Here is an 18,912-nt window from a genome sequence, read left to right as displayed (position 1 = left end):
ATGGAGACATTTATTTTGCCTAAGTGATCATTGCTTTCTAATGCAGGCTGTTTAAGAGATCTAAGGCACATAGACCAGGTTTGAGTAGCCATCATGGAATTGAAACACAGCATGGTTAATGCCCTGCAGATTGGATAGAAGCCCCCTGTAGGTTACATGAATTATGGCGATAAACACTTATGCCCTTTTTTATTCAATTAACAAGAGACAACGTCCACCTAGCTGCTCTCAAACCAAATTACACATGAGCCGCTGATAATTCCACACAGTAAAGTGTTTGAGCTATAGAGATAATCAGTATTACTGGGAGATAATTACTCAGTCTTGGTCATCATGGTCATATTTTCCAGACAGTTCGGCTGTGATACTTTTACGCGGTTAATGGAGTCACAGTTTCTTTGACATCTCGTCATAGGTTCACAGTTACTTTGCAGACCAATTTGGAGATCCAGGGCTCTGAGATGTATTTGTTTAAATAAATAATCATTGTGCCAGGAAGTTCATACAGGAAGCACCTGCTCATCAATCGATCTACTTGTGTCTCTTTAGTTTTAAGATGTCCAGGACTGTATATTACTGCACTTAGACACAGCTATAATGGACAAAGCACATTTCAGGGGAAGTGATTTGTAACCTATGGCTATCTTGACTCAGCATTTTCCATGTGACTATTTCTTTGACACTTTCGAGCAACAGTCTCTGCTAATGGTGTTTGTCAGTGAAGCAAACGCGACTATACTTTGGATTCAAACATGTTGCCGTATTTCACCACCCTACACTGTTCCAGCCTGTGTTTCTCTATCCTCTGGCGGTAATTGTTGTTGCTGTCTTCAACTAAACTTTGCAAAATGTAAAATTTCACTCACGCTCTTCACCAGCATGTCTGGCAGCCATGTGTTGCTTTCGTGTGGGTTGCATCCAGAAGAAGGGCTGAAGGGAGATGTTGCTGTTGAACTTGTGGACGATCATTTCTGAGATGTAAAGTCCCTCTGAGTTTCTGTGAGTCATTGTGTTTGGACTCGGAGTGCAGCACCCCTGCGGCTCATCCTGTCCGTCTTAATGAAGCTGAATACACACATGAGCACACACTGATGTGAAATCTCGGACTGGAGATGTGAGTTTTCATTGTAAACAAATTATAATGCATTATTGTATGCAGAATTAGTTAACCCTATGTGACCTGTTTAGGTTTCAGAATAGCACCCTTGACATTATATAACACAGCAACGCATAATGGCTCAGTGGCTATATGCAAAAGGGGTCAATGTTCATTTAGATGTGCATTACACCATTATTTCTTCTGATTATGCAAATGATTCCCCTTCTTAACATCCATATTGTCCAATGAGCAATTCACATAAATGATTGTATTAGCTGACAATTTTACATGTATGAAAATGCTGCACAATTAAAATGATCTAAGCCAAGTAAAAGGATAACATTGAGATAAGATGACTTTATTCAGCCCCCATTAGTAAAGAGATTCATTAGTTACAGCAGCTTAAGAGACAGTAAAGAAAACATGTTAATGTGTGGTTGTTAAAAGATGCAAATACTGTGTATACTGCGTATATAAAATATGTTAAAAAAAATAGAATACTAGATATAAACATAAATACTCAATGTACACCATTTGTTAACAGATGGATAAATATGTTACTGCACAGTCAAAAACAGACATTGTTGAGGATGCTGAGACACTAATAGTAGCTGTCATTTAGTTGCGGGATGGATGATGCTTACATAATATTGACACTCAACCTTTCCTACACACAGTAGCTGAAATAGAGGCAATTTTAACTAATTTCAGTCGATGGAACTGAGTTACAATTTTGCCCTAGTTTTCTAACTCTGGAGAACAACCTGTAGGAATTAAACTGCATTTAGGCAAATGTTTATTTTAGAAATCCTTGTAATTGTTAATTCAACAGTTTAATTATAGATTATAGTGTTGTTAGTATTGACTCATGTTTCTTTCAATTAAGCCACATTAACCAACCGTGATTAATCTCTAAACCTATCATATTAGCTTCACAGTTAGTTTAAAAAAGTTAGAGGCTTCCTTGTTACACACCGGTGTCAGGTATCAGAGGGGAAAAAAAGAATTTTAAAGGCGTGTTAATAATGTATGTGGGCGGTAATATGAGAGAGAAGAATAGGGAGCTGGGCTGTTGTCACCAACTTCAAATAACACTCATCTGAACAAACAAGCTTCAACGTTTGCCCAACTGGTACCATTCCCTTCAGAATAAAAGCATTATTAAGAACCTTCTATAATTGATATCACTACTGTAGACTCATACTTCGATCACCTCTCGTTCTCTTGTTATTGTGCATTTGTGTGTTTTCTTTAGGATCATGTCATCAGGCCAGCGGTTTGTTTCTGCCGCTGCTGGAGAATCAGGCCTCCAACCGATATGTCTCTATCAACCCCATCAGCCACTCGGTGTCCTGGAGCTCCTCGCTCGCCAACAGTTCCCACTCGGGAGGCAACGAGACAGAGAGCGAGCAACTCTCTGGTGAGTCTGACTGCAGCACAAAGAGTTTTTGACATGCTTCACGTCAACAACAACCTCAGCCTAATGAATATGGATCCTGCTGACTCAATTGTGAGATTTAATCTATATTTAATCATTTTAAATAGTTTGAAATCAAAGTTTGACCCTCAATTTCCTAAGAAAGTCCAGCAAAAAACACAAATATTAGCCTGTTCCAGTTTCTAAAAAGTGAGGATGCACTACTTTTCTGTGTTGTTTTAAATTAGAAATCTTTGGGTGATTGTTTTTTTTTCACAGCACAGACACACAATGTTTAGACAACATCAGGTATGGCGAATTATATCGAATAAAAAATGACAGACTGACGATGTACTTTAAATGGTTGACCGGAGTACAAACAGTCCTCAGACCTTCAGTTAACCTGTATGCTCTGAACTTCATTAAAACTCCATCAGCAGATCCCTATATACGCCTCAGAGTTAACAATCAGTGCTAATTGAGTTGCATGTGGAGATGTTACAGGAGAACAAGGGGAGAGTTAATTCACTCCATTCACAGCATGCATACAAAGTCTCTTTATCCAGAGAGAAAGGTGCACCCTTGTTTACTTCTAACCCTATTTAATGTTTCACTTGATTGTTACATTTTTTAGTTTTTGATTGTCAATGTCATTGTTCTCTTTTAAATTCCAGATGCAGCTATTCCGTTATTATTCAATTTTGTTCTTAAGCCTTAAGCTTATTGACTCCTCATTGCTTTCAGTGCAGATTGCAGATATTTTTGAATGATTGTTTGTCTTGTTTGAAGGCTGAAAGACCGTCAGAAGCCATTCACAGTTGTATATTTTGAAATGCATTGGTGGGGGGAATAGTCACGTAAAAAATGGAGGATCTGAATTGTTAATGCATACCTGTAAGCTTTTCATCCACAAGGTGGCAGTACCTGACTTATCTAAAAACAGTCTCCCTCTGCAGCGCTATCATCTGACCTACATCTCTTAACTCACAGGCAGGAATGGAGGAGATAACATTTTAAATGGCACTGACCATAAAATATCTGCTTACTTATTTATTTATCAGCTTAGAGGAAGAAACACTTTTGCTTGGTGCATTCAGTGTCATGTTATAGAGGGTTGGAAAGTGCTGTCTCCACCAGCAGCCCTCAGTAAACATGAGAGCGATGGGTGGAGAGGCGTGCTGAGCTGGGAGAAAGCAGATGGTATTTGCATCTATGACAGATGCCAGACTATATTCCCCAGAATACCAGCAAAGACACAGACTGATACACTAAAATAGAAGCTCAGACAGAAATGTTTCCTGTGTTGCGGTGACCCTTTAAAATCTGACCACATCACAGCAGCATGTTCAATGTCTGCATGCACACAAACAACAGGAAACACAACAGCGCTGTCCCTGTCAGGAGTATCACGTCCTGATGGAGGTCGGCCGGTCTGTGTGGTTGAAATTGAGATAAAACCAGTGACCTTGCAGATAAACCAGGATTAGGTCTCCGTTGTTAATGATTTGCAGTTGAAGCTCTAAGGCAGAGTGTTAATGAGACAATAGTGTATGATATGCCTGTATCATCCCTGAGGGGCAGACTTTGAAGTTGGATGTGTTTCTAATAATAAAAGGCTACTAATTCTTTTTTTTTTCATTTCACATTTAAATGTAAGAAAATATCAAAAGAACATTAAAATGTGTCTCAGCTATATTTAAGACACTAAAGGAAATCAACTTGCTTTAAATGTATTAACACAGACTCAGACCTACACTTAATAAAAGGACAAAAGCTTGACAAAGGTAAGACAAACATTTAAACACAAAGCTCCTATGTGCAGGCCTATCCAAAGGAATATAGTCTAGTGTCCTGGCAGCTGGCTGTGTAGCTTGGAATTGTGGGTAATGGGACAATGGACCTAAGTGTAATGTTACCACTTGGAGCTGCTCTGTTGAGTTGATGTATTATATTATGTATCCTGTGATTGCTCTCATAGTTATGACGTGCAGTTATTTCTTTGGGGAGGGTTGAACAGTGACTGTGTTTGGGTGCACTGGCTGTCATTTGTCCTCTGAGAATGATTGTGAGATATAAATGTCTCTCATAAAGGCAATGTCTGAGACTGGAAGAACCGTTCTGCTGCACTTTTTAATCTACAGCTCTCTACAATATATTTAGATTTATAAAACAACAAACCAGTGGACACGAGGACTGTAGTGCAATGATGTGAGTGCAGATTATAACAGAGCCAGCCAATGCACTCCATCAGTAAAGTGATAAAAATGACAAAGCAGTTAAATATTCTACAATTCACTTGGCAGACGCTTTTATCAAAGCGACATACATCGGAGCAGATAGCAGAGATATTTTGCTTAAATTTAGACATTTCACATTTCTGCTGAGTCCCGTTGCTGCAAGAAAGCCAGTGTTATCCAACTATACTGCAGCATTTTTCCACCCTGCTAAGTTTTCATGAGTTGTAGCCTATGGGCTCTGGATAGAGGAATTCCCCCCTCTGCCACTCAGCAGCATGCTGAGCAGTGTAGTAGTCAGCCCAGCTATAGTATTGATTGTTATGAGCTTTTCTCACAGAGTCAGGGTTTGACAAGGCAAAAAAAAAGTACAGCTTGAAAAAGTCAAATGGTTCACATTATTCTTGTATTTCTTCATAAAGTTGCAGTGAAGCCTGCCTCTTGGTGCCAACAAACTGTAGTGGCTTCTGTCAACAACACAATGTGGCCTTCTGTGTTTTATGTAGAAGATTACATGAAGTCCAGTTGGACTCATTGACTTTGTGCATTTGAAATATAGGGCAGTTTGCTAAGAAAGTCTGTAGCCTATATTTAGGTCGATATAATTCAGATTGAGGCTATTTACTTGTTCTTCAGGAAAGCAAAATGCTGATAAAAAGAACTGCTTCTTAGGCCTAAATTATGGTTGGACGAAAAAAATGAGTAAGTAAAGAAAAATAAAATAATATTAGTGAGGATGTTGGATCATTACACAATATCTCAAACCAGCCTTTCCATCATCATTTGTGTCTATATTCTTCAAATCATACTCTTCATCACTCTTTGTGACGCCTCGAGGTGCACGCAGCTTTCAGCACGTGAGTAAAAGACGATGATTGATGAGCGGATCGATACGCGTCCTTGTCGGTCCATTTGAGATCTGCTCGCCCCAGGTCATTTCCCGCAGCTTATTTTTGAGTCAGTATATCAGTACTGAGAGGGGTGGGGTGGGGGGGGGGGGGGGGGGCACGTGTCCATCTCAGGACCTCCCCTCCCTCCCGTCACCATGACAACAGCCGTGGATGGTGGCGCTGCTCGTGGTGGTTGGGGAGCGGAGGGGGAGCTTTTACACAGGTGTTGCTGGGCTTTGCGCATCGGCCGTGAGATCGTTTGGCAGGATGGGAGCTGCGAGAACACCTACGCACCCCCATCATAGCATCCCATGTACTGTGCACTCCTGCTTTCTCAAACACGGAATTCAATTAACGCTGTGATCAGACAAGAACGCCGCAATGGTGCACCACTCGGGCTCCATCCAGTCCTTCAAGCAGCAGAAAGGTTGGTCGCTGATGTGAAGATGATTACATTTTTACCTAAGTGGTGTGTGAGGTGACTTTTGCTCTGTAGTTTCACAGTTTGAGACGGAAGGCGAGGCTCTGAAGTGTCGGACTGTTGACTTGCTGTAAAAGTGTGACGCAGAGTTGGAGGATGAATCGTGAACCTTGTGCGCTTTGATGGCATCCCCTATTTCATTTAACACTGACAGTATCACACAAGTCTTTTTAGGGGGGGGGGAAATAGATCCTTTTAAAAACAGATATTTCGGCAGAATTCTTTGACCCCTCTTCACAACTCTAGCAGTGCAGATGTTGTAAAGGTTGTTTTAAGTTGTGTCTGAACTTGCAGGGATTTTAGCTGCACTGTCTTAATGCATCGGCACTCAGGGAACTGCTTGATAAACAGTCACAGCAGCAGTGCAAACAGGCTGGTATTGGCAGAGAGAGCGTTTCATTGCATGTGTGCTTTGAGGAAAAAAAAACACAATGTTGGAAAGAAAACTGCAAGAGAGTTTGTTGTGCCACTGTAATATCCACGCTCATCTCTTTGACAGTGATAATAAAAATATACTGGAGGCTGTTTAAGGTTCCGGTCATGTATTAAAGTGGAAAAAATGTTTTCCTCTATCAGCTCTCTTAAAAGCTTTATCAGACAGCAGACTCTTTTTCTTTCTGTTTTTTTTCTTCTCTTTTTGCATCTTTGTGCATTTGACCAGCAGTAACGAAGGCTTACATTATGTCACAAACTGTTTAATGAAGTAAACATTGGGGCAGATTTCTTCACATCTTAAATTAAATTTCTATCAAGTCATCAATCTGCGTCTTCTGCCGTAGCAGTATTGATTTTACACTCTGAGTCGAGCTCTTTATAGAACATTAGCGACTCTCTAATACTTTGTCTTAATTATTCATATGCTTGGTGTCTATATTTAGACATATGGTGAAGAAACGTCTTGTTTTCATGCTGACACATGCAGGCCCACAAACGGGGGAGCGGTGACCTGTTTTTTGTTACCTGGGACTGATGTAAATGTGTGAGAGAGGATGAGAAGATGCTGAGGCTGAGCAGCTTGAAAATCTGCTCGAGAGGCCGTTAACTTATCTGCTTTTGGTTGTTTTATTTTGCATAAAAACAAACTGAAAGAGCAGGGGGGAAAAAGGGGAAAGTGAGAAACTTCGTTTTTCTTGCAGCATGACCTAAATGCACGCTAACCAATGAGTCCATGATGTGTTTCCTCTGATTTTCTTTTTTAAGTCTAAACACACACTTGTATGCTGTTCATTTTCTTAATAATCTTTAAGTGTTTGATGCGGACCTGATCTACTGTTTCAGCTTATCACATTATATATTGTACTGTAAAACACTTCCTGGCTTTACTCCAGCCAACAGGAAACACTTAGCTGCAAAACATGATCAGATTTATGTGTAAAAATCTGACTATAAAGTTTGAGGGCACACTAAATATTACATTGACTATCATTGTAACGGTGCACTTAGCAGTCAAAGGGGGAGATGTTGGCTCACAAAGTCATGCTAAAGCAAAAAAAAAATTAAAAATGATGCTGCACTTCCTCAGCCAAAGCCAAATAGCGCCCCCACCTCCCCCCATGAGGGCTTTAAATTGAGCTTTTATTTCGTTTAAGCCATTATAACTTTATAGGTGATGAGTCAAATCTGAAATGTATTAACAGTCAACTAGAGGCCGATATAAGGAGGTGCATACTGCAGGTCTACAGTTAGCAAAGAGACACGGCTACTTTTCCTCCAGATTTCACGCAGCTGGTAATAACTAGAGAAATAAAGCCACACTTGGACTTCAAGTCACACATGACTCACAGCCATCTGACATTACTTCCATGGATTTGGGTGAATTTCAAATGTTCTTTGGCAGACTAATCATCAACTCAGATTCATCATCAGCACACTGTTGAAAGTTATTGACACACTGAACTCTCAAACTCTTCCAAGTAAATAGAGAATGAAATGAAGTCTGGATCCTTTTAGTAAAGCTTTGGAAAATGCCTATACAGATATCATTATACAGCTACGTCCATAAGTCCATTCATCATTAGAAATACTAAATGTATTTATTCTTTTGGAACTTTTTGACATAAAATACGACAGGTATTAGATGGTTCTGGGTTGTCAGCTGTTTTTAGTTTAACTTGACAGTTGATGTGATACTCATGGGTCCTGGACAGTTACTATGTCAAGACAAAACATTTCATTACTTCAGCTTGTAATAGTGATAAAACATTGTTTTACTTTATTTGTGGTATTGTATGGGTCAAACATTAGGCAGATAATTGTCTGATTACTCGATAATGAAAATGATGGTTAGTTGGTTGCAGCCCTGTTTTTGTTCAGCATTTGAGCAGGCAAAAAAAAACTACAACACTTTTAGCCAACTTTTAAAGAATCAATATTATATTTAACTCAGCATCCTGCTCTTTTCCCTCCTGAAAAAAATGATGGATTAGGGATTAATTTTGTTTTCCCTTGTGTACATGTTCTGTTTGTATATGTGTTGGTTCAGTGGCTGCAGGAGTAAGTTTGAACTTTTGTGCTTGTACAGTAAATGTGTGTGTGAGGCTGTGTGTGTGTGTGTGTGTTTGTGTGTAAACCTTTAGTTGCACAGTCCTAAGCAGGCCACCTGTCCTCTTATGCAAGCTGGCAGATGGTTTTATAGATAGAGACATTAATTTCAGGGCAGATTTGGGCAGAGAACATCCACAGTATCATCCACAATCCAACAGGCTTCTGCAGAATGTGAGGCAGACAACAGTTTTTATGTAAGATGAGCTGCGTATAAATATGCCTGTTCATGCGCTTTCCAAGTAGACAAACAGTTTACGAAACAACAAAACAAAGAGGCTGTTTTTCTTTTTGTTTGTGCGTCTTTGGTGTGGCACTTCCCACTTTCACAGTCTCTGAATAGTCTGCGTTTGTTTTTGTTGCTAGGTTATGAGAACAAAGCAGGCAGAAGTTCAGCTGGAAAACCCAACTTATTCAGGATTTGACTCATGTCTGCAGAAACGAACAGATTCTGGTAGAATTGAATTGTTTCGCCATGAACTTTCCATTTCGTGTTGTTTACGGCACACACAGGCCAGCTCCTGTCCCTGATGAGGTGTTTACGTGTACGCGGCTGAGGCTTATCAGAAAATCCTGTGACGTCGCAGACAGAAGCAATCAGTGGTCATAAGAAGATGCTGTGACGTTAAAACCCGGTGGGGAGGGGGGGAAAAATAGAGATTGAAAGAAAAGGAAGATGTTTAATCTGCTTCTGCACAAATGATGCAACCCAGGGTTAGTGCCAGGATTGTGTAATGAGGTCCTGAACCGTTTAAAGCGGGGCTAAAAAAGTGCCATCTGCTCTGAGGTGCGTTTAGCGGTCATGCTGTCGCGGCGTGAGGAACAGAGATGATCGATGACAGCATGTCTGTGCAGAGAGTCTGTGATTATAAAGTTGATTCTTCTGTTGATCAGTGTCACAGAGGCCTAACTGCAAATAAGTGATGTAGAATATTTAAAACATGTAAAAGGTCCCCATGGGGTGAAATGAGGTGATGCTTTTCTTCAGTGAAGGTTACAAAACGGTCAGCCGCCGTAATTAGAGACTCCATGTTTTAATCACACATAAATGAGTTTCAGGTCAGGTCGATGTAAGCTGTTTTGACATAGACTCTAGTGCCATTAGCTGTATTGGACAGTGTGGAGAATGGACAGCTGCTGAGCCTATAATATACATCTTTCAGCATTTTTAATTTGAATAGTTAATCATGGTTTATCATCGTTGAGCACAGACATAGAAGAACAAGCCATCTATCATGTGCAAATCTGCAACAACAACTACTTCACATGGATGATAATATTTACAACACTATAAAAAATCATTTAAAAGTGTAGTTCTGTCTCGCTTAAGCATCATCAGCTCAGTTTTCCTCATTGAGAAAAGGTCACAAACATGACATGAGTTTGTTCAAATCATAAATCAGTTGTAGTTAACTTTAATTTAGGCGGAAAAGTTAAGAAGTTCTTTGTCGGCCCATGCCACAACAATCCTCTAAGTTTGATCTAAAACAGTCTGGTAGTTTGTCTGTAAACCTTCTGATAAATAAGACGGCTTGACCTCTACAGATAAAAATAAATAAAACACTTTAAAGTGATTACATTTAGCCACGTTTGTTAATTTCCATTTGAAATGATTCTTCTCTCAGATGTTTATAAACCTTCCTACTGACATTAGTTGCACTAAATGTGTCTGTCCATGTCTATATGTATCCTGATAAAACTTCATAATGCGACTTTATGGTTCATCAGCTATTTTTATGGAGCGTCATCTTAGTAGATTCTTTTTAAGAATAAAAAATCACATTATACTGATATTCGCCATGAAATCTGGAGCCGCAAACCTACAGTCAGCGTTTTATTGGTGCAGCAGTTATGCTTCAGAAATGATGATGGTTATCAGCAGTAGCCTTAAAAACACTTTAACCTGAAAAAAAACTTTCAGAATAATTTTGACTACACGGTTTTCTCATAATTTAGCATGGACCAGAAATAAATCTCCAAATGATTTCTGTATCTCGTGGAGCGATCCCTTGATCCTAACAGATATCACTCATCATTCCGTTTTCCCACTTGGTCAGCGAGAATGAAAGGTGTGCCTGTAGCACTAACCGTGCATCCTAAGATATGAGCAGAATATTCAGCAGCTGCTAATGATACCGCTCTGAATGCTCCCTGTGAGCTCCCTCTTCTCCGCGTGCTTTGATACGGTGCCAGACGGAGGATGAAACTCACTTTAATTGCTTGCGGAACGTTTCTGCAGGCCTCGCCTCAGTCCTACCACCATGTGATACATTTTATGAAATGCACCACAGCAGCGCTTTGGACCTGTGTGTGTTTTTTAAACATTTTTCTTTTCTTCCTTGCCCACTCCTCTGCAGCAGGGATCCCCTGAAATGCCCTCCTCTGTAAAAAGAGAGGCAGGTTTAAAAGCGGCTTGATTCAGAATGTTCCTATGCAGAGAACTATGACACTGAAAGCGCTACTGGCTGAACGCGGATAAATAATTGAAGGTATAGAAACATAGAGGCATGACGGGAAACAACCCACTGACCTGAATTCTCTGTTTGCTACTTTGTACTAAATCCTCTCAGATAAAGTCTCCATATACTTCATTTTTTCTCCGACTGTGATTATGGAAGAAAAAAAACGTGACTTAGAAAGTGAACGTTATGTTCCTTTTTATACATTTGTGACTCTTTTTGATCAATTTCCCAGAATTATTTTGCTTTCTCGATATCTGACAGCTTGTAATTGATCGTAAAATCCTTGATGATCTCAAATGTAAGCCTCCAGCTGGCTCAGAGTATGTTGGCGACAGTCTCACTCAGACATATAGAGGAAACATAACGAGACACTGCCAGACAGGGATGTGTTCACTTTTTGTGAATGTGATAAAGGGAAACAACTTTTGACAGATAAACAAAACCAACCATTTTTAAGTGCTGTGTTTGACTCAAGAAGAAACAACTCTTTTCTGTGTAAAAGACCACAGGATGCACAGAACAGCAACAACAACAAAAAATAAATCCTTTGAATGTCACACCACATGTCTGTCATGGACAAGTCACACAGGAGGACTCCAAATCCCAGATAACGACCTTCCCTGAAGCCTGTCCAGCTCGCCCTCCTCTGGGCCCTGCGTGGGTGTGTTGCGAGAACACACACACACACACAGGATTGTCGTCCTGGCCCTGTGTCATGCTGATGCACAGAAAATCTGGAGGTGTTTTTTTATTTTTCCCACATCACAGCTCAGCAAGCTTCCACCTCTAAGGCCTCTTGAGCTGTATCTTTTTTTTAATCGTCACTGCTGCATCTTTTCTCCCTGTGCAGGAATCACAAACAGTGTGACAGCACCACAGAGTCCCACTACACCCACTGGAACATACACACATTGAACCCATGCACACACACACACACACACAGGATTATCTTTCTCCTGATAAACCAGCCTTAGCCAGTGCACAGCGAGATTAAACACAGGATTTCACATTAGATGAACCCTTTATATATTTAAATAGACTTACACAATGCACTGTTTTCAGAAACCCTCCTGACTAGAATTCAACGATGCTTGCATGGCAAAATGGAGCTCCAGCTTTGGAACGTCAGATGGCCATTATCACATCTAAAAATTTCCACAGAGGGTGTGAGATTTGTCCAGTTAATTTTTTTTAACTGCACCTGCGCAAAATGTTTCCATGGAAGCATTTTCATACCGCACAATCCCATCCAATTTGTGGCTCTATTTTAAAACTTGCCGGGGGGGTCCCTTGGTACCAGTGAGCCTCGCCCCTACAGGCCCTATTAGCTCCCTCTGCTCTGATGTATCGTCTGAGGCTTGTTGAGCCATGCTGATGTCTGTTGGGATTATCTACACATTATCTATTCGAGCAAATGTACCTTTTTGGCAAGACTGTGCGGATGGATGGACTAGGTAGCGGCCATCCGCTATTGATCAGTATAATGGAGAGAAAGATGGCAGGGTCTTCTTACTGAACTGTTATATTGAATAAAAATGCATCTACCAATCCACAGAGACTGTGAAATTATGGCACTTTAGTGCTGGAAGCTTACAAAATGCTCAGATTTTCCAGCCACTCATAAAGCCTACTGTTGTTGCTTTGTTTGTTTTTGAGGTCCAGTGATCTCTCTGGCTCACTGGACCATAAAAACTCAGTTTTCTGAAATGTCATGGAAGATGTAAATGCCAAAATAAGTCTCTTTGCAAAATAAGATCTCGACAACCTGCAGCTCAGGATTGATTTGAAATAGTGGATTTTTTTAAGATTGATTGAAAGATGAAAAGCAACAAAGAGGAACTCGAGGCTCGTGTACACTGTAGAAATAATGAACACGCTGGGGAAACAAGTGTTAGTCTGAAGACAATTTAACTTCAGCAGTTTTATTAATTTAAAGTTTACTATGGTCATATTTTGGACTGAGTAATCGTGCTATTATACTTCCAGAGATTCCCTATCATGAAAAGAAATCGCTCTCATAAAAGTTATCTTAAGTAGTTTAAAATTCATTTGAAAGCTGTTCCAAAGCACATCATTATTTCTAGTTTACACTCTATGTTAATAACGGTAGAGCTTTAAGCTGGAGCTCACAGATTTCACTTATTTCCTATCTGAGGGGCTTCATAGTTAATAAACAGTGTGATTACTGGTTCCCCTGAGCCTCTGAGCTCACATCTTTAAAAGGCTCCGTTCTCACCCAACAGCACGGGGGAACCCCTTCGAGATCACGACTTCAGAATGAGTTATTGAGCTGCTCGTGGGTGCAGACCCCCAGGATGCAGAGAGGGAAATATCAATGCAGCTGAACGTTTCCAGAAGGTTACTGAGAGAAATTCTTCGCCGGAGGTCACATTCCAATTTACGATAAGGAGAGAGAGAGAGAGCGAGAGTGCCTTCATCCATTTCATGAATAAACGTTGCAGCTGCAGAACAGTAGCTTCCGCCTGCTGTGAAGGTCAAATGCAACGACCTGCTTCCCCGTTCTGGACGTTCATTATCGTTATTAACCTCCGTGTTCCTCTTCACTAGTCATCTTCACAGTATTGCTGAATCACTCTTTCGTCAGTCTGTCAGCCCCACTTTCAACATATCGCTCTTTTACTGCTGAAATAACCTTGAAAATGACCTCCGCTGGTAATAAGAAAACAATGACATGCTAATGAGGAAGCTATGAAACAGAATAAATCAATAATGTTATTACACATGTCTGTTTTAATGTGGTTGCAGCACTAACAGGCGTGTATGTGTTGTTTAGTTGTGTGGTGCACCATTGTGCTCCCTTTTCTTATTGAGCTGAGTGATTTAATGAAGGGGGAGTGCTAATGGTTTAATGCACTCCTCTATGAAGGACAGACATTATCAGGCAACACTGGCCATAATAGGATCGACCAGCTGATGGCTGAAGTGATTTCTTCCAACTCCCCCCCCCCCTTTCCACCCCCCTAACTTTTCAGTTCATGCATTCCATCTGCTAAGTTGAGTATGTTTTTCGTCGGATAAACCTAAACTTAAATGTCAGAAATGATCACATTAAAGGGATAGTAGTTGTTTTTTTGAATTTGGGTTGGGGAACTTGTCAATAGTCAATCAGCATAGAGAAGACTGCAGGTCACTGAAGCTAAGCTATGTGTTGCTGCAGAGGAGGTCAGTTAAAACACGTACTTTAGCCACTTAAAGAAGTCCTACATGTAAGATGACATTTCAGTTTAAGTGTATGCTTTAATTTGTGGATATTTTCACAGCTTCACCCCTTTCTCAGACTATTTTTCTGTGCACATGTGTCCCTGTTGATAAGAACCTCATTCAATCTTGATTAAAAAAAACAACAACTATCCCCGTGAAGAAAAACAACAAATATGACAAACAAACAAAGCAATGACTTTTGTAAATAGGCTTCTAATTTACAAGCATGATAAAAGAAACAGAATCCTTTGTTGTAGTTTATTTAAAGAAATTAATACATGAAAGATATATATTTGCAAGATGTAGATTGTAAATGCAAAATATAATGTAGCTGGAGGTGCATTCATACAGACGTAAGTACTTATACTTACAATGTACCTACATTGATTGCAAACATTCACAATCTGAAGTAAAAAATCCTCTGAATGATTTTCTATAAACTCCCTTGGTTTTAGTTTTCAGCTTTAATATTGAATCCCAACCTGAAATAACCCTCGACATTATCAAAGTTATTTTCTAATACTTCATAAAGCTTCTTTTAGACCTACAAAGCTTTATTACACAACTGTTTTCACCAGCTGTACAGTCATTTCCAGGACAGGTGAGTTGACCTAGCCATTCGTTGACAGCAGCTGACACATTCATGCAGTTGCACAGTACAAGCCGTGATGACCTCTGAATTCTCCGAGAAATACTTTTGTGGAAATGCTATTTGCCGCTGCTGTTGCATGACCATCCTAACCTCCTCCTTATGTAATGTGTTTTGTGTTTGTTGACATCAGAAACATTTAATAGGATGTATGTTTTTGGGGAAATTAGTTCACCCTGCAGAACTTAATCCTATCAATCCTTTAATGCAGGTATCTCTGAATAACACATTTATTTATCAGAGTAAGCATGCATGCACAAATCAAACATTATATACATGCATAAATAAGCAAAATATAGATGTATTTTAGTATTCTCTTTTGAAATTCTGCATTTGATCCCATTTACTGCTGAAATGACCTCCACCCTTCCTCTGCTGCTCTTCTCAGGCATGCACACCAGCATCAGCGAGATCCTGAAGGAGAAAAGCCTGAAGCCGTCTCGCCGCAGCCTGCCCTGCCTGGCCCAGAGCCAGACTCACCCCATCAACCTCAACCACTTCCTGTCTGTGCCACTGAGCCCAGAGCCCAAAGTCGACGTTGAGGGTCTGAGTCAGAGCATCAGCACCTCCTGCAGCCTCCTGCCCCCACAGACAGGTCAGTGTGTTGACAGGACAGCACTTAGAGAGTCCAGCTCCAGACATTTTCCAAAAGCCATTAGTGGAGAAGATGCTTCAGTCGTCAGAGAAGCTGGATCCGTTTACATCTCTGATGTGTGGGGATTTTTAGGTTGACCTTGTAGGTGATTTCCTTGGTTGGTCAAAATGTTAGAGATTAAAAAAAGAAGAAAAAAATAAAGTAAGTTAGAATAAGATGCATATAACAGGGTTCATGTTACAGTGGAGAGACGAACTAAAAAGCATTTTCACATTGTTAAAATGTTTCTCTTAGAAAATATATAAACATGTTTTTGCTTTCTAAATCTGACTCATTATTTGGAATCCTACAGCTGGTAAATTCAAGGTACCATTAAGAACCAGAGTTACTGTTATTCAATCAGCTCTTTTTTTAACATGATACCTCCATATTCTGCATGGACTACATTCAATGTTGTGTTCAGCAGAAACACAGTTGGTTGCTTGGGGATTTTAATTCTGTTGGTGACATTTAAAGTTTGTTCAGGATATTGATTGCACAGATTGTGTTCCTGCTGCAGGGGATTAAGAAAACTCAGCCACATGTGTCTGGTGCTCTTTCAGAGGCAGTGAGAATTGGTGTGAAAAAAAAATGTTGTCGTGAGGAAAACAATGCATCTCTGTTTGATAGTTAAATGGAAAATTCCTGCTGGAAAGGAGGATGTTGTAATGTTTTCAAGAATATTCAGAGGCAGGGTAAGTGAGGGATCTTCTTTTTGTTACAGCACTGGCAGTGCTGCAACAAGTTGGCATTTCCCTGACCTTGAAACGCCCTTTTTGCCCAACGCTTCAGTATCTCTCCCTGCTGAGTGCAGTGTGCAAAACTGAGATGCGAGTTTCATACAGATGAGGCAGTGTAAGGTGAGGTGTTGCTATTTTGGTGAAAACTATCTCTTTGAGCTAGAATTAGATGTCTGAGGTTGCGATGTGATTTGTCTTGGAATAAGGAGTGTCAGACAGAATAAGAAAGAGGAGACAGACCAAGCTGGTTTTCTAGACAAGGACACGGCCTCTACCCGGCTACTCCCCGGTGAGAGATATGTTTGATAGGTCAAAGCTGGAAACGCCGCTGCTTGAGAGGGAACGCAAAATGTCAAACGTTAGGTCTCACTGTTTTCATAATCTCTTGTTTCTTTTTTTATGTGAATGTTGCACAGACTACATCACAGACACATTTTAAAAACTTTTGTTGTCCCCATTGGGGGAATTTGCCTTCCACCGAGAGGATATAAACACAATACAAACAAACATGTGGGACAGCACATAACAATAAAACCATTGAAAAAACAAGTTAAAACACATCATTAAAGCATCACATGATTAAATGGGATTTCATGTTGCAAGTTAAATAAAGTGCCAAGCTCATACTGGATGATCAGAGCTTATTGAGCAGCCGAATGCTGCGTGGTACAAACAATGTGGTGCCTCTTTTAGTCCTCATCCTGGTCATTCTGTACCTGCACCCAGAAGTCAAGAGTTCATACTCAGACCAAAGGGAGTGCAGAGGGTCTGCTGTAATCTTATTGGATAAATTCAGGGTGTTCTGACCTGTCAGGTAGGAAATGCTGCACATTTGCTTCCCAGTTATCTTGCTGCCTATAGTTTAACATCCTTGTACAGTTTGTTCTTATTTTGTACAGACAATGCTGTGAACTGTGCAGAACTGCTGCAGAACTGTGAAAACAAAAGGTCAACACACACACAACACCCCATGTACAGAGGCTGCAGTCCTTGTTGTAGGTCCCAATCCTGATGCTGTTTGGTGCTATCATCCCTCACTCTCACTGCTGCGTTTCCTGTTTCTCTACAGCTATCCTTTCTGAAATGAAGGACAAAAAAACAATGTATCTTAAAAAACAACAACAACTTCAATCCACATTTCAGCATGAAAACTTAGCATGGTCCACCAGTGTAAAGTCAGACTGCTTTCTCATTCTTAACAGCACACCATGTTGCCCAAAGTTTTGAGTCATTTTTCAGCTCAGTTGACATTTTTATTACAGAATCCAAATGGATTGTGTTGGCTTTCAGTATGAAGTGAAGTCACATTGATTATCTGTGATGAAAACGTATCATCACAATCAATATCCCACAGCTTTCCAGACTATGAGTAGCCTGACTGATTTAAGTCATGTATACTTGGAGGAATTGTTTTCCAAGGTTCATTCTGATGTCCAACACCGAACAATGTTTTTACTCCAGCAAAATCAATAGCAAGCAGCAATGACTGCTTTCACTATTTGGTAGATGTAGGAGCCATAAATGTAAGTTGATTGTGTATTTGGTGTCATGAGTTGTTTACTGACTGTGTTCACCGGAAATCTCGTGGTGATGGCAGTGATTATATGGGCCGCACTCACCTGTTCACCTGGTTTTTGGCTTGGATGGAGAGAGGGGGTGAGCGTGGGAAGAGGCAGTTTCTGTTGACTGCCACACTGCCATACTGCACTGCGTTCGCATGTTTATTTGATGACCCGATAACTGTGGTTGTAGTATCTTGTTTTGTTTTTGGAAGAATAAATGACTAAAGCATCTTGGATCTGGAAGTCATTTATAACGACAGCGCGCCACAGCTTCACTCCCGTGTTTAGTCCCTCGCGGCAAACTTTTTGACGACCTGCAAAGGCCGATATAGCCGCAATAGTAGAGATAAAGTGATTCTAATTCACACACTGTTCAGTTAGGATGTTAGAAATACACACTGAAGTCTGGACACTTGCAAGTGGCACTTCATAGACAAATGTCTCAAAGGTGCCGGCCTGGATCAGGAAGGGTGCTAATTAAAGTAAAACTAAAAACAGAACATCCTTTCACAGACAGTGAATTCTGCGTTTAAATAAAATTCAATAATCTCCAAGCACTATTTTTTTGGCTTGTTTAATTGAAGTGCATTAAATAGATGAACCAATGGATTCATTATATCCTCCTAAAAGATTGTATTTCAAATATTTAATCTTGAGTAATTCTAGTTTTTCACAAGGAATCATTTAAATGACAACAGAAGAAGACAAAGGAAAGAGAGTCTCTTTATAAAACCTACATAATGGAGTTTCTGGAAGTATTCACAAGTACTACCATGTACATTTTGTGTTGTTATGAACAGAGTGAAAAATAAAGGCACATATACTTAAAGGTTACACCACTACTAGGAGTAGAAGTGGATGTTTAATGAGCCTAAGATTGTCATAATAAGCCCTCAAAATGTTGTGTCCCATCCTGAGGGATACAAGTTGCATCTATCCATGAGGAATGAAGCAGTAAATCTACTTTTCCCTGCTTAAATA

The 18,912-nt window shown here is 40.1% G+C and overlaps 1 protein-coding gene across 3 annotated transcripts in view; it reads left to right on the top strand.

Moving 5' to 3' along the window:
• The first annotated feature begins 5,809 nt into the window (after positions 1 to 5,809).
• ano3 (anoctamin 3) overlaps positions 5,810 to 18,912 on the top strand; it is a 33,996-nt gene continuing 20,893 nt past the window's right edge. For 2 of the 3 annotated variants that reach the window (XM_020658976.2, XM_020658968.2), the window contains exons 1-2: positions 5,811 to 6,067; positions 15,384 to 15,590. In XM_020658976.2, the coding sequence (XP_020514632.2) occupies positions 6,022 to 6,067; positions 15,384 to 15,590 (253 nt within the window). In that variant the 5' untranslated portion in view covers positions 5,811 to 6,021. Of the gene's footprint in view, positions 6,068 to 15,383; positions 15,591 to 18,912 lie in introns of all 3 variants that reach the window. The other variant, XM_020658975.3, reaches the window with a different exon arrangement.

Source organism: Labrus bergylta, chromosome 7 (assembly GCF_963930695.1).
Source record: "Labrus bergylta chromosome 7, fLabBer1.1, whole genome shotgun sequence".
Lineage (NCBI taxonomy): Eukaryota > Metazoa > Chordata > Actinopteri > Labriformes > Labridae > Labrus > Labrus bergylta.
Note: the sequence above shows the minus strand (reverse complement) of the source record. Positions and strands in the feature narration are given on the sequence as shown.